General features: G+C 44.2%; 2 protein-coding genes across 2 annotated transcripts in view; one reads left to right on the top strand and one right to left on the bottom strand.

The window, feature by feature from the left end:
* The window catches only part of ECPAS (Ecm29 proteasome adaptor and scaffold), a 70,839-nt gene extending 63,286 nt beyond the window's left edge, over nt 1-7,553 (bottom strand). The window contains exon 1 of the mRNA XM_005154852.3: nt 7,494-7,553. Within this exon, the coding sequence (XP_005154909.1) occupies nt 7,494-7,530 (37 nt within the window). The 5' untranslated portion in view covers nt 7,531-7,553. The remainder of the gene's footprint in view (nt 1-7,493) is intronic.
* Nucleotides 7,554-10,130: 2,577 nt separating this feature from the next.
* Nucleotides 10,131-16,019, top strand: DNAJC25 (DnaJ heat shock protein family (Hsp40) member C25). The gene is made up of 4 exons (XM_034073036.1): nt 10,131-10,441; nt 11,916-12,068; nt 13,935-14,405; nt 15,387-16,019. The coding sequence occupies exons 1-4, from the start codon at nt 10,145-10,147 to the stop codon at nt 15,507-15,509; spliced, it is 1,044 nt and encodes a 347-aa protein (XP_033928927.1). The 5' UTR covers nt 10,131-10,144; the 3' UTR covers nt 15,510-16,019.
* The last annotated feature ends 2,452 nt before the right edge of the window (nt 16,020-18,471 follow it).

Genomic DNA, 18,471 nt, shown 5'->3' with positions numbered 1-18,471 from the left:
AACAGAGGGCAGGGGGGAAACAATAACATCTGTTTTTTCAGTGAGCTAGCAGAAGATCATTTCAAGGAAACATATGAAACCAAAACCCTCTGAGAAGCACAAGCACTGAGGACCATCTGTCTTGACAAAAAGAATGGAAGAGTCCCTATTTTAAGTCCCAGCACACAGCTGCTCCGACAGCTAAACCAGAAGCAAAGCAAAACCTCCCTGGCACGGCAGCATCCCCAACCGTCCTCGTACATGGGTATGAGGAGCATTTCTTCTCCATTCTGCAGCACTGCAGGACATATACATAGGCAGCAATAAGACCCTGGGCTTCTGAAGGGACTACAGGTCTTACAACATGCTACAAGGAAGAAATCATTCCCCCAAAGACTAATCTAAAGTGACATGGTGCAAGCTCAGATTAGAGGAAGACCAAGGAGAACCCTCCTGCAGCACTCAGCTGGCTGTAAAGGACTACCAAGGCAAAAAAGAAAAAAAGCATTGTACAGGGAAGAGGTGAAGACTGAGGTGAATGGATATGGTTTGAACTTGAGCTAACAAAAAGGATGTTCAAGTAGAAATGCCGCTTTAGCCAGCAAACATATCATTATGTAGCTGCAGAAGCCTTTACTGTCCTATTTTTTAAATCTGTGCTATCGCTGCACTTAAAGGCCTCACAGCACCACTCCTCCTCCTCTGCCAGCTGCAGATTAAACATAAACATAACACTTCCAACATTTTATTTTCTGCTGAGCAAATACAACAGGGAGCTGAAAAGTCAAGAGGACTATGAAATTTTACCATCAGGGAAATTAGAAGCCAAGACTCTGTAGCACCTACAACACAAACTGACCTGTAAGCCAATCCCTTGGTTCAGACAGATTTCATGGAACAATCAGGCTGTCAGCTAGGCAATGACTTTGTGACCTTTCTTTTTCTAATTCTAACAATTTCTTTCTCTCTTCTACTCCTTTCCCTGCAAACAATTTTTCCCTCCAGGACCTCCACAGTGTCTTACAACCGCACTAGCACTAGGGGACTGCTTAGGCCACACCAAGCAGCTGAAATAAACAATGCATGAAATTATCAAACCTTTCTCCTCTGCCCTGGAACTCCAGGAGATCACTGAAGACACACTATCCTCAAGCAAGCTGACTGAGGAACCTCCCAGCATGTGTCAGCTTACACTTGAGTCTGCCATGAGAAGGAACAAGTGAAGGTATTTCCAAACCTGTTTGTTGTAGCCACTGGACTGCACACACCTTGTGGAAGGCACAGAAACCACTCTGCATGTGCCCACAGGAAGTGCAGTAATGCATCTACCCTATTTCCAGATTCCACCATTATTCTGTTGTTACAAGCTGCAACCAGAATTGTAATATTAATACAGATAGGAAAAAAAATCCAAAAACCTATGCCCTTGTTCACACTGCCTTTGAGATGTATTTATTACTTTTCCTGTATCTCTGCTGCCTAGTCAGTTAAGCCCTAATAACTTAGGTCTTCTTCAGGTCTCCTTCCCTTAAGCATAAGCATGACTGGAGACTAGTCACCTGGCTGCAGTTAAGAAACTGGTCAGGAATTTGTCAGGGCAGTCTCTCCTGTGCTGCCAGTGCAGTGTGTTGTATCCATAGCAGCAACAGGACAGAAAAAGAGCTATAAACCCATAGAAGTATTGCACATCAACCGTTTTCTCCCCAGTTTTTATTCTACTAACAATTGCGACCATCCCTTAAACTGACAGCATTCACCCTAGAGATTTGAAGAACCACACACAATAGTTCAGGAGAGCAGCCAGATACACAGTATCTGTGACTCAGATACTTGATGTATCCAAGTACATCAGATGTAGTGGACAGATGCAAGATACATTTGTGCAGATGTGCCTTGCAGATGTGCCAGCTGTGCATCAAACAAGACAAAGTGTTTCCTCCTGGACCATCTCACATTGCCACACTGTGCTCTTCACAAGCTTTTAGGAATGAAGACAAAATCTTATCCCTCTAGTTTTACAGTCCTTACTGCCAACTGCACAGTTGTAATTTCAAGGCAAGAACCACTAGGTTATATGATAACAAAAATAACTTGCTTACCTACCATAGAAAAGAAATAAAAATGACACAAACTGTTCTGAATAATTTCAGTTGCTGAGGCTTAATCTACAGCAATCTCACACAACCTGACAGTAAGAGCACTGAATTTTACACACTTCAATCTTCACCTTTGCTAGCCAACATTAAACTTAAAATGTATCCATGGAATGACACACTTCCTATAACTTTCCTTTTGAAAACTGACTAATTTTTTAAGTTTTCTGGAAGCACTGAAAGAAAGAAGTAATGAACAGGAGACATTTAGTAATTATAGGCTTACCTCTATCTAAAAAGCCAGTACTTAGGAGATCTAAGATTTTACACAAAGGCTTCTCCTTCCTCAACTTCACATCAAACCCTCACCTCCAATTTAGGTTTGCAATATTTCCTTAGTATTGGTTCCCACCTGTAGCACCCTCTGTATTAGCTAATTATTTATGTTCATAAAGTTACTTCCATAATTAATCTACTGCAGTTCAACTCTGGTGAACACAGGGCTGGGGAAAGAACATACTGTCAGAGGCAAAGGTCCAACTTCTAATGCAGTCCAAAGAATTAAAAAAAAAAAAAAACAAAAAAACAAAAAAACACAAAACACCAACAAATCAACAAAACACCAAAACCAAACCAAAACACCAAAAGATTGACATTATTTTATTTAACTAGTGAGAAAGTAGGAAAGGAAGAAGACTTAACCAGAAACACAATTGGAAAACCTTGTGCCAAATCCTGCAGGGCTCTACTAAAACTGCTCCAAGAACAAACTTGCACATCAGAAGCAGTGGAAAAGCATAAGGGCACAACGACATCACAGTGAGCTTTTCAGATTCGCTCTGCTGTGGAAAGGACCCTGCTCTGCCAGAGACTGTTGGAAGAATAACACAAATGAGATTAAACCACTACTACCCGTCAGTGTGCCATTGGATTCAGTATTTTTTGGATATTCTTGCAAGCTTGCCTTTACAAAGCTGGAAGCAATTTCTTAAAAGAAAGATGATTGTTATGGCACGAAGAAACTGTTTATGTGCAACGTGACAACCACAGCCCGTCAGACCTGCCCACTACATTAGAAAGCACCTGAGAAATCATGTCTGGTTTAAAAAGTTGTCTTAGAAATACAAAATGTGTGCTACAGCTACGACAGTCAACATTTTACTATGGGAGGAAAAAACCCCAAGAAAACAAAGGAAAAAAACCCAACCAAAAACAAAATAAAAAACCAAAACAAACAAAAACCACAAAACCCAAAAAACAACCAAATAAACAACAAAAAAACACAACCAAAAATGAACTGTACAAGTAGAAAAAAATAACACTTGGTAGCTTTATTTTTCAAATACATACCATTAAGTCCATGCAAAATTTGTAACAGATATTCATGTATTCTGGCACAACCACAACTTCTTTCAATGCTGCTGTATAGCATTTTCACACAATATTTCATTTTTTGTGGTGTTTTCTTGGGGGTAAAAGTGTCTATAAGAGCATGAATACAAACATGGAGGAATTAACAACAGGCACTGCATATGAAGAGATGTTCCCTTTCACTGTATGTAGAAGAACCAGTGGCGGGAAAATGAGCTGTATCATTGTAGTCCTGTTTCCAGCAGTAGTGTCAACAGGCATAATGTATTTGGAATTTGAAATCCCCAAGTTACCACGGCAAAGCAGTTAGTTATATGTGAGGCAATGCATGTTTCACTTCTGTTTCTTTCAGTCTCCATTTAAGACTACAAGGAGGAATATAGTTTCAGCACTCATGACCACACCTCATGGAAAAAGGGAAGGAATAGACTCAAAAACAGAGATAAAATGTACATATTTTTTTACAAGAAGGTCCCATTAACAACAAGGCTCTAACTTGTGCTTTATAAACTCTGAAATTCTGCACACTGGCCATAGAAGGGTCAGAGTTATTGCTAGATCTTGTCACTTCAGAACTGATCTTGCAGTCTCCAAAGCCAAGAGCAAAACCCCAACTGCTGACTGAAACATGCTCCTTCTTCCCATTCTACTATATAGTAGCTTGCAAAAACAGAGAAAGGCATCGAAAGAATGGAAAGGATAAAATAAACAAATAGCTTTATGTTTTCCTCCCATTAACAAGGGCACACCCTTCCCCCCTCCTGTTTTTTTTATTTTTTTTTTTATAAAAGCATGGAAGTGAACTCTTTGAATGCTTGGTCTTGCTGAGGTAGCTGGTTCACTGTTCATCCATCTTTTATTCAAAGAAATCTCAGTTCGACTAAGCACAATTTCAGGTCACGTGTCTAGGTTCTCTTCTTTGTCCTTACACATGATAAAGAGTTAGCTCCCACTGGCATCTATGCATATTACACACAGCACATCAGCTATTCTACACATACCCCTCAGCAATGTGTATTTGTGTAACTGAGTATCAAGTAAAATAAACATCATTCTTCTTTTGAAAACTGACTCAAGAAACTACCAGGGCTAGAAGAAGTTAACCTAACTGTACTTCATAATTTAATGGATCATCAGGAATGAGAGATTCTGGGTCCTCTGCAAAACACAGCAGACAGTAGGAGAGCAAAATTCTGTTCATAATGCCAGAATTTATGTTCACTTTGCTGAAAGTATCTAACAGCTTAGTGGGGCTGCTACATTAAAGCATTTCTAGAACTGTTTCAGCAAATCAAACAAGAAATCCCTCTCCAAAACCCTCCTCTGTATAACCATTACATTGCACTAGCATCCTCAACATCTCCTCCCAAAGGCTCTAAGTTGAATGAACACTACTGTACACAGAAAAATTTCAACTTCACTGCCTGGATGGCAGGGGCAGTTCTGGGGGCAGATTCCTGATAAAGCAAATGCTCACACACACTCTCCAGAACTAAGCAATAGTTTCTGCCCTATTCAACATAGAGAAGAAAGCATGAAATTTTCTTTACCGTGCCACTACTAAAATATGTGTCAAATTCCTGTTCCAGTGGCATTAGACTCTGTGAGAAAATACATCTAGTATGATTACAATAGCCAACAGTGAGTCAGGACTTGCTGGTGCTATTCCTGGCTCTACAAGTAACCCACTGCATGCCTACAGCCAAATCACGCCAAGGGGCATTGGTACAAGTAGGCCAACCACCAGGTTATTTTATGAAATCTCACTGGAAAAGGCTGGGAAAGGGTGATATATTACTTTTTTATCCTATTGTTCCATTTTATATAAAACATGATAAAAATTTGAATAGCATACTGAAATCCAAATATTTGCAGTATGTCAGGCTTACGTTCTCTATTTAGTGGCTGTCTATTCTTTCTCAAGATTAATCTTCCTTTCCCCTGTATCTGAACTCTTGCATGTTAAAGGCAAGTTTACCAATTTTCCGTTATTTTTTTTAACGGCCTTATCTCCATTCTTACACCATCTTCAAACAATTCGTCCTTAAACTGGTAAGCATACAGATTTTAAGCAAATAATGAGAGTTTATGTGTTTGAGTGGTCATCGATTCCTATAGCCATGTATATATAAAGCTAGGAAAACTGGTTTTCTAATCTAAAATTAGTAGTAATTATTTTTGTTACTTTGGCACTAATCATTACCCTAAAAAAGAACAAATTTCTTTCCAAATATGCTGCAATTTAATTATTTAAATGTACCAAAAGACAGCAGGCCCCCACATAGGCTGTATAGTTTCCATCTCTTTTTCTATCTGAAATTACTCCTTTTCCATTAGCTTTACTTTTTATTTAAGATTACAATACTTCTATTCAGTGACAGATGAGATACTAAGGAATAACCCAAAACTAGCAAAGAAAAATCCACTCTCTTTCTCCCCCCCCCCCCAAAAAAAATAAAAGATTTCTAACCAAACCAGTGAAACCCCCTCAATTCTTAAAGACGCAGTGGACAAATAATCCAAATTATACCATATGATTGTTAACATGAATCTCAGCCTAAGCACATTTGTCCTCTCAGCATGACTTAACACAAAGGGCTGTGTAGCAACTGGCACATGGTTGAGAACTAAGTTTTTGCAGGATCAGACCTGGAGGATGGGGAGCTAGATTACATACAAATAAAAGCTGAGGAGTTGCAAGCAAGAGATCTCACATTGACCGGTTTCACCAAGGGGTATCATGTCAGCATTGTAAAACTGACAATAGAAACTCCTGGATGACAGCAGCAGTGAGGTTTTTCATGGTCATGACTACAATTTATCCCAGTTGTCATCAGAATAAATAGCCTGGCATTTGCGTCCTCCAATTCAAGGATCAGTGTAACTGCAAGATCTTTCTTACTCCATCATGAGATCCTGGATCTTTGGCTATGTAAAGAACGTCATCATCATAATTTTTGCCTCATTCCACTCAGCCTAGCTCCATTTGTATCTAACAAAGAGCAGAACATGGATGCTACCTACACAGCAGCATACGGAGAACAACGAAAAAAAACCAAGTGACACATCAGGCAGAAATGTTTCAGAACTGAAAGCCAATAGCACGAATATGCTCAAAGGATTTCTGCTGCCCTTCCTCTCCACCGACTGCCAAGTACTATTTCAGGGCAACCAGAGGCCCTCTTATTTGGCTGAGTCATATGTTATCCTGCTATTAACTCTTAACAGTTGTCTAAGACCTAGTTCTATTCCAAGGCAGGAAAAGAAAAAGCAGTCTTTAAATTTTCTTAGGCTTTTTCAAAGAGAAGTCGATCCTTTACTGCACCGGACAGAGAACGGGATTTAGATTCGAAAAGGCAGGAGCTGGGTTTCCCCTGCGCTGCACGCTCGGCGCAGATGCAGGCACCTCCGATTCTGGCTGCTGTAATCATGTGCCGAGAACTGCAGAGGCTGAGGATGTGCTCACACACCTACCGTGAGACGCGGCACTGCGCCGGCAGTTTGAGCGCTCCCCAACAGCACGCCGGTGCCTCGGCACGCGGTATTTTTACACTGGTGCTGCAGCGAGAGGACAGCGGTCGAACAAAGCGGAGCGGACGCCGCCAGCCACAGGCAACTGCCCGCCCTCCAGGGGTGCAGCCGGGTGCGGATGCTCTCCCTGCACGGGAGTTCTGCCGGCTCCGCGGGTCCTCCCGCCGAGCAACCCCCCCCCCCCCCCCCACTGAGCGGGCGACGGGCGTGCCCCGCAAGGTCACGCAACGGCGAGAGAGGGCGCAGGCCGCGGCGAGGCTTGTGTGCCTGCTGGGAGACGGCGGCCGGGACAGGCCTCCCCCAGCACCGCAGCCTTCGGCTTCCGCCTCCCGACATGGCTGCACAGAGTCGGGCCCGGCCCCACCGCCGGTACAGCAGCACCGAGCCGTGAGCCAGGCCCCCTGCCCCGCCACAGCGGGGACTCCGCCGAGGACAGACCCATGCTTGGCCCCGAACGTGCCCGCCCGCCCCGGGTGGGAACGACGCCCGACCGGGACCCTCGGCACCTTGGCCACTTACTGAGCTCGTCCTGGGCAGCCGCGGTGGCCGCAGCCATGTTGCTAGCTGGGGAGGGGAAAAGGGAGGGAGAAAAGACAGCGAGAAACGCGCTGCTGCAGTCCGACCCTGGCCGCTCCTGCCCCTCTGCTCCGCCGTCGGCTTTGCTCAGCACAGGCACCGGGCCGGCTCACTCCTCCTACTCGCCCTTCTCCTCTCTACAGCTCACCCTGACAAAAACCGCCGCGAGGGACGGCGGGGCCCAACAGCGCCCGCCCTCCCATCACCGCCGCTTTATATTTAGAAGGAGCCACCGTCCCGGGCTCCCGCCCCCGGCGCGCACACGCACCGGCCCGCTGACCCATCACCCCTACCCGCCCCGCCCGCGGCTCCCGGTGCGTCCCAAGGAGAGAGGCGGCAACGGCGACAGCAGACTGACCCGAGTCCGCGCTGACCTCCATGACGGCCGCCGTACACCCCGTGCTCTCCGCAGCGGCGGCGGAGGAAAAGGGAGCGGGAGCCGAAGTCGGCGCAACTGCGCCCCCTATAGGTTCACGGTGCCACCTGCATCCCGCGGCCGGCGAGACCTGCCCACCGCCTGGCATAGCTCCTCCCACCGCCCCGCACAGCTGGTGTCCCCTCCGACAGCTCGGGAGACAGCTTCTTCCGGTAGAGGAGAGCGCGGGTGGCACCGGGACAAAGAGCCGGCTTCTTCCTAAGCTTAAAAAAGTAACAAAAAAAAAAGAAGGTAGAATTGGCCGTGAACAAGTTTTTCTGTATTTGCTAAGCTCAGAATTGGAGGAATTGAAAGTCAGCTTCCAGCGTCGAGCGACTGGGCTCTGAGAAGCTACATAGAGGTAGGATTATTTTGAGGAAGCAGATTTGGAACTCATCTGCCTCCCAAGGATACAATGAACACTTACGAATAAGTGGGAGAGGAGGCCAGATGCGTAAGGTGCACACTCATTTCTAGCAGAATGGCCTGTGTTCTCTAAAGGGCTAGTTACCTTTGTGGTGAATGTCCCCTCCATCAAGCTTGAGTGATCTTGGAGAGGGCTGTTGTCGAGGTGATGTCTTACGAGGAACATCTGAGGGTACTGATGTTGTCTAGTCTGGAGAAGAGAAGGCTCAAGGGGGCACCCTAATGCTCTCTACAACTACCTGAAAGGAGGTTTTAGTGAGATAGGGGTTGGTCTTTTTTCCCAAGTAACAAATGACAGAACAAGAAGTAATGGCCTCAAACAGCACCAGGGGAGGTTTAGGTTGGATATTAGGATAAAAATCTTCACAGAGAGGGTGCTCAGGCATTGGAACAGGCTGCCCAGGGAAGTGGTCAAATCACCATCCCTGGAAGTGTTAAAAACCATGTAGATGAGGCCCTCAGTGACATAGTTTAGTGGTGGTCTTGGCAGTCCTGGAGTAATGGTTGGACTTGATAATCTAAAGGTCTTTTCCAGCCTAGTTGATTCTGTGGTTCCTGACAGAGACACTTTAGGCAGCTGTGGGGCCAAATGTCTGATTTGAAGGATTTAATGCCCTTTCCTTTGCTGCCACTGCCAAAGGCAGTGCTCACACCCCAGACATGGCAGCAGGAGATGTGTTCCCTGGCAGATATATGTCCTTTTGGGAAAGGGCTGACACCAAATCACACTGACCCAACATGGCATGGGTGGCAAAACCTGGGTTCACGGGAGAGTGCTCAAATAAAACATGTGCTCAGGGTGCATCCCATGAGATATTCCTGCGCCTGGGTTGGGGGCAACCCCTGGTATCAACACAGGTCTGGGGGATGAAAGCATTGAGAGTACCCCTGAGGAGAAGGACCTCAGGGTGCTGGTGGATGAAAGACTGAACATGAGCCAGCACTGTGCACTTGCAGCCCAGAAACCAGCAGTGTCCTGGGCTGCATCAAAAGAAGCGTGACCAGCAGGTCAAAGGAGGTGATCCTGCCCCTCTGCTCTGGTGAGATGCTGCCTGGATACTGCATTCAGCTCTGGAGTCCTTAGTATAGGAAAGACATGGACCTGTTGGAGAGGGTCCAGAGGAAGGCCACAGAAATGACCAGAGGGCTGGAACACCTCTCCTGTGAGGAAAGGCTGTGAGAATTGAGCTTGTTCAGCCTGGAGAAGACTCTGGAGAGATCTGATTGTGGCCTTTTGGTACATAGAAGAGGCCATGAGGACAGACTTTTTAGCAAATAGGACAAGGGGTGATGGTTTTAAACTAAAAGAGGGAAGATTCAGGCTGGACATACGGAAAAAACTCTTTACAATGAGCTTGGTAAAATACTGGCACAGGTTGCCCAGAGAGGTGGTGGATGCACCATTCTTGAAAACATTGAAGGCCAGGCTTAATGTGGTTGTGGGTGACTTGGTCTAGTTGAGGATGACCCTTCTCACTGCAGGGGGTTGGACTAGATGACCTCTGAAGGTCCCTTCCAGCCCAAACTATTCTGATTCCGTGGTTCCTGAGAGCCTTGCCTCCCGAAGGACGAGCGGGACACTCCTTCTGGGGATCACCGCTGCGCCAAGCTCGGGCTCTGTCGCGACACCGCTCCCCACAGCCCTCGCCGGCCACACCCCCGCCCCTCGCGTGCCCCGCGCCGGCCCCGCCCATCCCCCGGCCGCGACACGCGCCTGCGCAAGGAGCTGGCCATGCTGGGGGTCAGCAGCGAGATGGCGGCGGCGGGTGGCAGCGGGCCGGGGCGGCGGTGGCTGCTGTGCCTCTGCCTGTGCGTTGCGCTGCTGCCTCGGGCGGCGCGGGCGCTGACAGAGGGGCTCTACTGTGGGCGGCGGGTCTGCTACGAGGTGCTGGGCGTCAGTCGGCAGGCCAGCAAGGCGGAGATCGCCCGCGCCTACCGGCAGCTCGCCCGCAAGTACCATCCCGACCGGTACCGCGGGGACCCGGGCAGCGGCCCTCAGGCGGCGCACGAGAAGTTCCTCCTCATTGCCACCGCCTACGAGACCCTCAAGGTGAGAGAGCGGGACCGCCGCCGCGGCCGGAGCCGCTCCGGTAAGAGACAGTGCGGGGGACCGGCGGAGGGGCCGCCCCGGGGGCCGTGCGGGTTGCTCGGTGGCGGGCCGGGAAGCAGGGCGGGCGGCGGGCAGACAGGGCGCCCGGCCCCGCGGCTGCCTGCGCCGCCGTTGCCCTCGGCGGGCCGGCTTCGCGAGAGCAGACGGCTCCCAGGCGGGTAGGAGCGGGGTCGAGCGAGCGCCGCTGGTGGCCGGCTTCTCGCCTCCCGCCCGCTGATGCTTCAGTGTCCCGTCGTGGCTCACGAGAGCTCCCGCGTGTTGCGAGGAGAGAAAACGTGGCTTGTAAAAGCGATGAAAGGTGCGTAATCCCTTCCAAATTTTGCTCAGCGGCTGCGACTCATCTGCTGCAACTGTGTCTAAAGAGTACATCAGAAAAGACTCAGCTTAAACATCGGGATCCTGCCAGACCTCGGCCACGCAGGTGTATCTCGTCCCTAGGGAGGATCAGTCTCTCGGGTTGACATCGCGGCAGGCTCTGCAGCTTCGGTCTTGCGTTCCTTGTGTGGACTTCGCCGGCTTGCTTCTTACTAAAGCTCGGGGAGGAGGGGAAAACCGAAAAATCTTCTTCAGTAGCCAGACCTAGAGTACAGGAGGGAGGGTACAGTTCTCTTGAAAATCCCGTTGTATTTAAAATTTGTTCTTTTGGAAGTCCTTTTGTATTTAGAACGAGCTGTTTGGGCTTTATCTTAGAGCTATACCTTTAACAAAAAGTAACAGTGACCCGAATAGCCTATGGGATCTGTAAGGGGTGCTTATCAAGCAAAATGTGTGTGGCTTGGCAAAGACATAACATGCTAATGGATGAAAGAAACATGTGTTTTAAGTCTGCAAGGAATAAAAAAAAGGAAGTATTTTTTAGGGTAGGAAAGGAATACACTTGAGGCTGACAAAATTCCATTTCTCATATCTTAATTTCATGGGTGAAAATGAGAAAAATTCTGTGAAAACGAGAACAATGAGGTTTTGAAACGGCCTTTCATTGGACACATTCCACAGCCTTGTAAGCTAACTCTGGAAGATTTGTAAAACAATCTCTTAATAGGTTCTTTGTCTGAAAAATCTATTCCTGAGCAATATTTAAGAACTGTTGTCAATCTGGACTTCCTATTCTGAAATTAAGAATGCTTTCTGAGGATTTCAGTTGCTTGTCTTTATTTCAGTATTAGATGTATTCATGCAGTGCGTGCTTATGCATTTAAAACCACATATGTCAGATGCGTGTGGGCAGATGAATGTGAGAACAAATTAATTGAGAGTATGGGGAAAGGAAGATTTTCCTCTGTGCTTCATACTCAGTTCAACTATTGTCAGTTTTGTCGTAGCATGGTCATTAGTGAGATGTAAAGCACAGCTATAACAGAGAAAGCGAAAACAGGAACGTGAACCTATACATGTTTTTCATCTCTTCCTGCAGGATGAAGAAACACGTAAAGATTATGACTACATGTTGGATCATCCTGAAGAGTATTACAGGCATTATTATCACTACTACAGCAGGAGATTGGCACCTAAAGTGGATGTCAGAATAGTGATTCTAGTTACAGTGTGTGCCATCTCTGTATTTCAGGTAAAATTTCATGTTTATGTGATGCTGCTCAGTGAGTTTCTGAATGGGAAGAGAAGTATCTGCAGCTCTTGTAATGTGCCAGGTATTAAACAGTGTGCCCATTTCTGTCTGCTGCGGTAAACTTCTGTGTGGTGTCCCTAACAAATCTAAGTCAGATGTGCTCAGCAAATTTTTGGTTCTCCTTGGTACTTTGGACAAAGAAATTATTTTAATCTAATGATGGGATATTTCACAGAGACAAATGCAGCATTTCTGAAGAAGTTACGTAGTTCTTCATGGTAGGCTCGGAACAGCCTGTTCCTAAGCAGTGTCAGGAATAGTGCTCCAAATAAGAGTGTGTCAGTCTGTCAAGCTGCATACCTTTTGGTTCGCTTTTTTTTTTCTAGCAGACTAATTGGAAACTGAATTTAAGACTCAATTTACATCATAGGTCTGAATATCAGGAGCTTAGTAATGTGTAACTCTTACACTGCAATGTATTTTAAACACTGCTTTGAAGTCAGGAGAGAAGTGAATTCAGCTCAGCAAAGTTTGCTCTGAAGGTAGTAGGTTCAAGGTCAATGAAACAGCTTTTCTTTTTGTCCTGGTTTTGGCTGTTCTTAACCCACCTTTTTAACCTGTTTTACCTGTTTCACCCTTTTTTCCCCAGTTCTCCCCATCACACTGCTGGGAGGCTTGTGGCTGTGTGGTACTTTGCTGCCAGCTGGGGTTGAACCCAGTGGAAGGTGTCTATTCCTAGATGAGAAAACCTGTGCTGTGTCTGACAAATATTTAAGTGGAAGAAGATGCATAACTTTTCTTTAGCATCTATTAGATTACTGGTTCAAAACGTCATTTAAAGTACTCAGGAAGTTTAAGAGATGAAGATACAGCTTATTCTGTGATGCAGATAGCTCCCTTTTTAGTGGGATATTGGAAGTTAAAAATATATTGATCAGAATTTGAGAGCTTGGAATAACAAATTCCAGTGACATATGTAGCCAAATACTTAATTTCTCTCCAGACTTACTTCCAGTGACAGAGTTTCACTTCACCTCTTATTTCTTGTTTTGGCTTTTAAGTGGAGACATTTGTCTGCAGTCCAGCTGCAGATGATTTCAAATTCAGTGTAAATGGCTGTGTAAACTGTTTTGCCTCTTTCTTGCTTTCTAGTGTTTCTTCTTCTTGGCCCTTGTTAAGGTTGTACAATGTCTGTGTATGTCTGCCCTTTGTCTTGGTGAACAGTGTGAAATGCTGCCCTTTTAAACAGGTTGCCCAGTAGGACATATTCACCCCAGGCACTATATTTCTGGTTTGTTGTTTGGGTTGGTCTGGTTGGTTGATTGATTGGTTTCCTGCATTGAAATTCAGAGGGTAGCTGGAGATCAGAGAGGGATGTTAAATCTTGTAAAGTGAATCCTGTCAGACTAATGGGATTGTGACATACTTAATCCATGCTTAATTAACTGTTTTGAGTAGCAATTTTGTAATGAAATGTTCATACACCACTGACTATTTATAAATCCAAGGGGGCTTCTAAGAATGGCTGGCACAGCCTAGCATTACCCTTCAGGAGGTTACCATCTCCTCGTGAACAAAGCCAGTCTGAATAAAGCCAGTGTGAACAGTCTCTCCTATTCTTCCTCATCACTGGTATTGCTGTGACATGTACATCTATACAACTGTTTTCCAGGTGGCTTACTAAGTTTGGAGGAATAATTTACAGCTACTGTAACCTGCAGTACTGCTACAATCAGTTTTTACTCTTGCTGCAATGTAACTGTGGTCAAAAGTCTATGACAGCAATTTTTTTTTTCCCTGGTAAAACTTCAAATAGGAATGTGTCTGTAAAAACATGGTCTTACTTTCACTGTTCTTCAATTACAGTTCTTCAGTTGGTGGAATAGTTACAATGAAGCTATCAACTATTTAGCTACAGTGCCAAAATACCGTATACAAGCTACTGAGATTGCCAGGCAACAAGGTTTACTCAACAAGACTAAAGAAAAAGGCAAGAACAGGCGGTCTAAAGAAGAAATTCGTGAAGAAGAGGAAGAAATCATCAAAGACATTATTAAAAATAAAATAGATATAAAAGGTGGTTATCAGAAGCCCAAAATATATGATATCCTTCTGTTTCAGATCCTTCTTTCTCCTTTTTACTTGGGCAAATACATAGTTTGGAACTGTTGGTGGATTTACCGTTTTACTATTAAAGGGCAAGAGTATGGTGTGGAAGAGAAGCTATATATCATACGAAGGTACATGAAAATGTCTGAGTCTCAGTTTGACAGCCTAGAAGATCATCAAAAAGAGACCTTCCTTGAACGGCAACTGTGGATACGAGAAAACTATGAGGTGGGTAGCTCTGGTGGAAAAGCAAGTGTTAGTTTTCCAGTGCTCCCAGAGTACGAACAGCTGGTTTTATGAAGGTGTTTTTTTGAACCAGCCACCTGCTGGCTCTTGCATGATTTTAAATGGAGAATAATCATGCTTTATTCTCTTTCTCTCATACTACCTGCGCTCCTGTGTGCCACTGCTATATCCTTACTTGAAACATAGTCACGTTTTCTAGACTGAAAAATATGCTTTGGTGTTTCACCCCAAAAGCTTCGCCGTTCTTTGATCATTGGAGATGCCTATCTGCACATTGATTCAGTTTTCCAGTCTCCTTTCAGAATAGAAAAGACTTAAGAATTCAATACATGGTACATCATGGAGCTCCATGATACTTTTCCGCCCACTCTGCTTCTTTCCTGATAGTTCTTAAAACCTCTGTGCTCACTGAACATTGAGCTTGTGTATTTATAAATACATCTATAATATTTTTTTAAATCTTGTTCATGCATAGCAGAGCGTGAAATTTAATTCCCTTCCAGAAGAAAGTCAGATGACACCAAGATGACATAAACCTGTATGGTGCTGAGATTTACACTGGCTACATCTACATAAACTACCTTCCAGAATAACAACATATGCTGTTGCTTTTTTTAGGTACTTGACTTTGCTGATAATTGTAGATTTCATTAAAATGAGATAATTTCTTGACAAAATGTAATTACTTATCCTTTGATGCTGCTGTACTTAATGCAGAAATATTAACTTAGTTGTTGAGAAACTCAACTAGGAATAAAGTTCCATAGCAGTATTCTATCCAGATTCTGGTAGGCTGAAGGTACTCCTATACTCTGTGTTGGCCAGTGTCTGCTTCTGTGTTGCAGTTCAGTCTTGTGTGAAAACAATAAGCTGGCAAATGGTTGAACTACAAACACACTCACCCCTTGAGATTCACATAAGCTGTTTCTTCAGCTTTACTAAAATCTTTTGTCTGTCTCTCAGGTCTACAAACAAGAACAAGAGGAGGAGCTAAAGAAGAAGATGGCCATGGATCCCCGATGGAAGAGATATCGGCGGTGGATGAAAAATGAAGGACCTGGAAGACTGACTTTTATTGATGATTGAAAGTTGCTGAACAAAATGTGTGCTAATGTTGTAAGTGATGTACAAAACTTTTCATTACATCATTCGGAGTTTTGACTGCTGTGGCTCAGCAGTGATCTAAAACTCAGGAATTGTTAAATCAGGCCGAAACATAATATAGGTTTATGATTTTTATAAATCAGACCTATGAAACAGGCTCAGCTCAATGTATATATGCCATTTACTTGGGGATCTTGGTGTGGAATTGATTATTCCAAACAATGTTTTTCCTGTATATATTTCATATTCATGATCAGTGGAACTGTAACTTTAGTCTTTCTCAAAATGCTTCTAGATCAGTCCTTGCAAATCCTGTTCTTACTCTTTAAACTGAAGTATTCCTGCAAACGGACACTGGAAATGCTTACAAAGGATTCTGAAGCAAGGGCCATTTTCATAGAATCATGGAATAGTTAGGGTTGGAAAGGACCTTGAGATCATCCAATTCCAATCCCCTCTGCCATGGGCAGGGACACCTCCAGTAAACCACGTCACCCAAGGCTCTGTCCAACCTGGCCTTGAACACGGCCAGGGATGGAGCATTCACAACTTCTGTGGGCAACCCATTCCAGTGCCTCACCACCCTAACAGTGAAGAACTTGCTTATATCCAGTCTAAACTTCTCCTGTTTAATTTTTAACCCGTTACCCCTTGTCCTGTCACTACAGTCCCTAATGATGAGTCCCTCCCCAGCACTCTTACAGGCCCCCTTCAGATACTGGAAGGCTGCTATGAGGTCTCTTAAAAATTATTCCTCTCTCTTTCTCCCGCCTTTTAAAGCTACTTTCTAAGGTGCCAAATTGTTTTTTGATGTAGACAATATGGGGATTATACCAGACTACTTTTGCTATTCCTGTTCAGTTGGAAAGGAATTTTATTTTTTGTGGGAATAAATGATGCATGATTGATTATGGTCGTGATGCAGACAAGCCTTAATTTTTTGTTCTACAGAGTGATTCATGACGTAGTATGCTTAGATCTTTTGCGCTTGGTTTTTCGTCTTCTCGTTTGTTTATACCTACTTGTTCAGAACAAGTATACCAGTGAATATTAGTCTATTAAATGTGACATTTCTTTCACCAAAGTACTGGTAAAACAGAAGATGACCCTTTTGTTTAAAAGGGCAATTTTGATGCCTTATGTAAATAAAAGTTTATATAATATATGTACTGAATTTGTTTTCAAATCTAAAGTATTCTTTATCTATTCTGGTCAGAACTCAGAGTACTTAGAATAAATAATGCACAACAGTATGCTGTTGTTTCCTCTGTAACTCAGCCCAGATCTGGATTTCCATGATTTGCTTGTAAAAAATTTCTGTTGCCATATTACTGTGCGAGAATTTTACTGGGGAAGGGGCAGGTCGGTGCCATAGCCATACTGGGTTTTTCCTGTTCTTTATCAAATCTATGAAAGCAAATTCTCAGAAGTGTTTGTACTGAAAATGGTGCTATGTTAGCTGGCTTCTGTGGAGATCATTTCTGGGAGAGCAGCTCTTGAACTTGCTACTCCTGCCAAAGCCTGTAATAGCTAAAAGTTTTCAAATCCTCATTGATTAATTCTTGAAGCAAGTTGTTTCTGTGTCTGCAAAGATTATTTGCTCTTATTTGAGGAATAGTTTCTGTCTTCCATGCCTCTTTTGCTAGTTGAGCTTTCACTAGTTCTTGGAATGTCCTATCAGTTTTCTGTTTAAAATTTTCAAAAGCATGAAGGAAGTATTACGCTAAATGGCTAGCTTGTGTGTGCATTAGTAAAATTGGAGAGGAACTGATAGATTTGTCCTTCAGTTTTGCTGCACATAGTGTAGCTATAAATGTTACTCACTTTGTATTTAATTGTCTATTTAAATCCAAAATTCAAATACCTGTTAAAAAAGGTATCCAGAATAAGCTGTGCTTGCTTTAATGAAGTGACCATGGGGACACTGCAAAGATGTTCATGGAAGGAGAGACCTTCACAGCTTTATCCCCCAAACCAGATATCAACCTCCTGTGAGAGTGGAAGGGGGAAGATTAAGTTGCTGTGATAGAAACAAAGAGAATAAAGGTAATCACAATTAAAATGTTACTGATTATTAGGTAAGACAGTTATATCTGGAAGAGAACCAGGCAAGTCATGCAAGATGATCTAAACCTGTGGCTGTTTCACCGGCTCTGCTGCTCTTGCCTTTGTGCCTCATTTTGCTCCATTCCTTCCCTTCTAAGCCAAATGTTTGGGTTATGCAGATAAGCAGTTAAAGCAGAGATCTGTTTTCTCTCCTTGCTGATGTTAGTTGTAATCAAGATTAATTTTCCTGACCTGACATCACAATGGGAAATGGGTGCATTGGAGGGGCTGTATGGCCCACTGGAAAAGAGTCATCCTGCAGGCTTAGCTTGGAGTTCCCCCTTTTCTTGATGTATAGCCCTTTGAAAATAACAAGATGCAGGCATAAATTCATGGGTTGCAGCAAAAATTTGCAAGGCAGTGACACTGCAGTGACATCTCTGTGATGAATGATAGAGAAAAACTCATGTCTTTACAAAGCTGTCAGCGTTGAGCGACACTCATTAGCTCAAGTCACTGATCATTTCTAGCCTAACACCTCACAGTAGTTCTAAATGATGCCTGTCTTCTGGGCATAAGTTTTCAGGCCCTATTTTATCCTGGAATAAAGTTGACAAAGCGATTAAATGCACATGGAAAAAAAACCCAAATAAAGCAGGAATGAGGCTGCTGAGGATTACTATACCTAGTAAAGCCAGTGTAGATTGAGATGGCTTCAGGGAGAAGTCTTTGCATGAGCAAATATTGCTGGTACTGGGTAGCGGTGTGGCAAGGCCATAGAGTCTTGGAGAAGAATCACCTTACCTCCTAAATCTACTAAAATCTACTGTTTTCAAAGAGTTATGTCTGTTGCACAACATGTATTTACTTCCAAATTCATAGTGTATGTAAGGTGAAA

This window comes from Melopsittacus undulatus, chromosome Z (assembly GCF_012275295.1).
Source record: "Melopsittacus undulatus isolate bMelUnd1 chromosome Z, bMelUnd1.mat.Z, whole genome shotgun sequence".
Lineage (NCBI taxonomy): Eukaryota > Metazoa > Chordata > Aves > Psittaciformes > Psittaculidae > Melopsittacus > Melopsittacus undulatus.
This window is presented reverse-complemented; position numbering and strand designations above follow the sequence as displayed.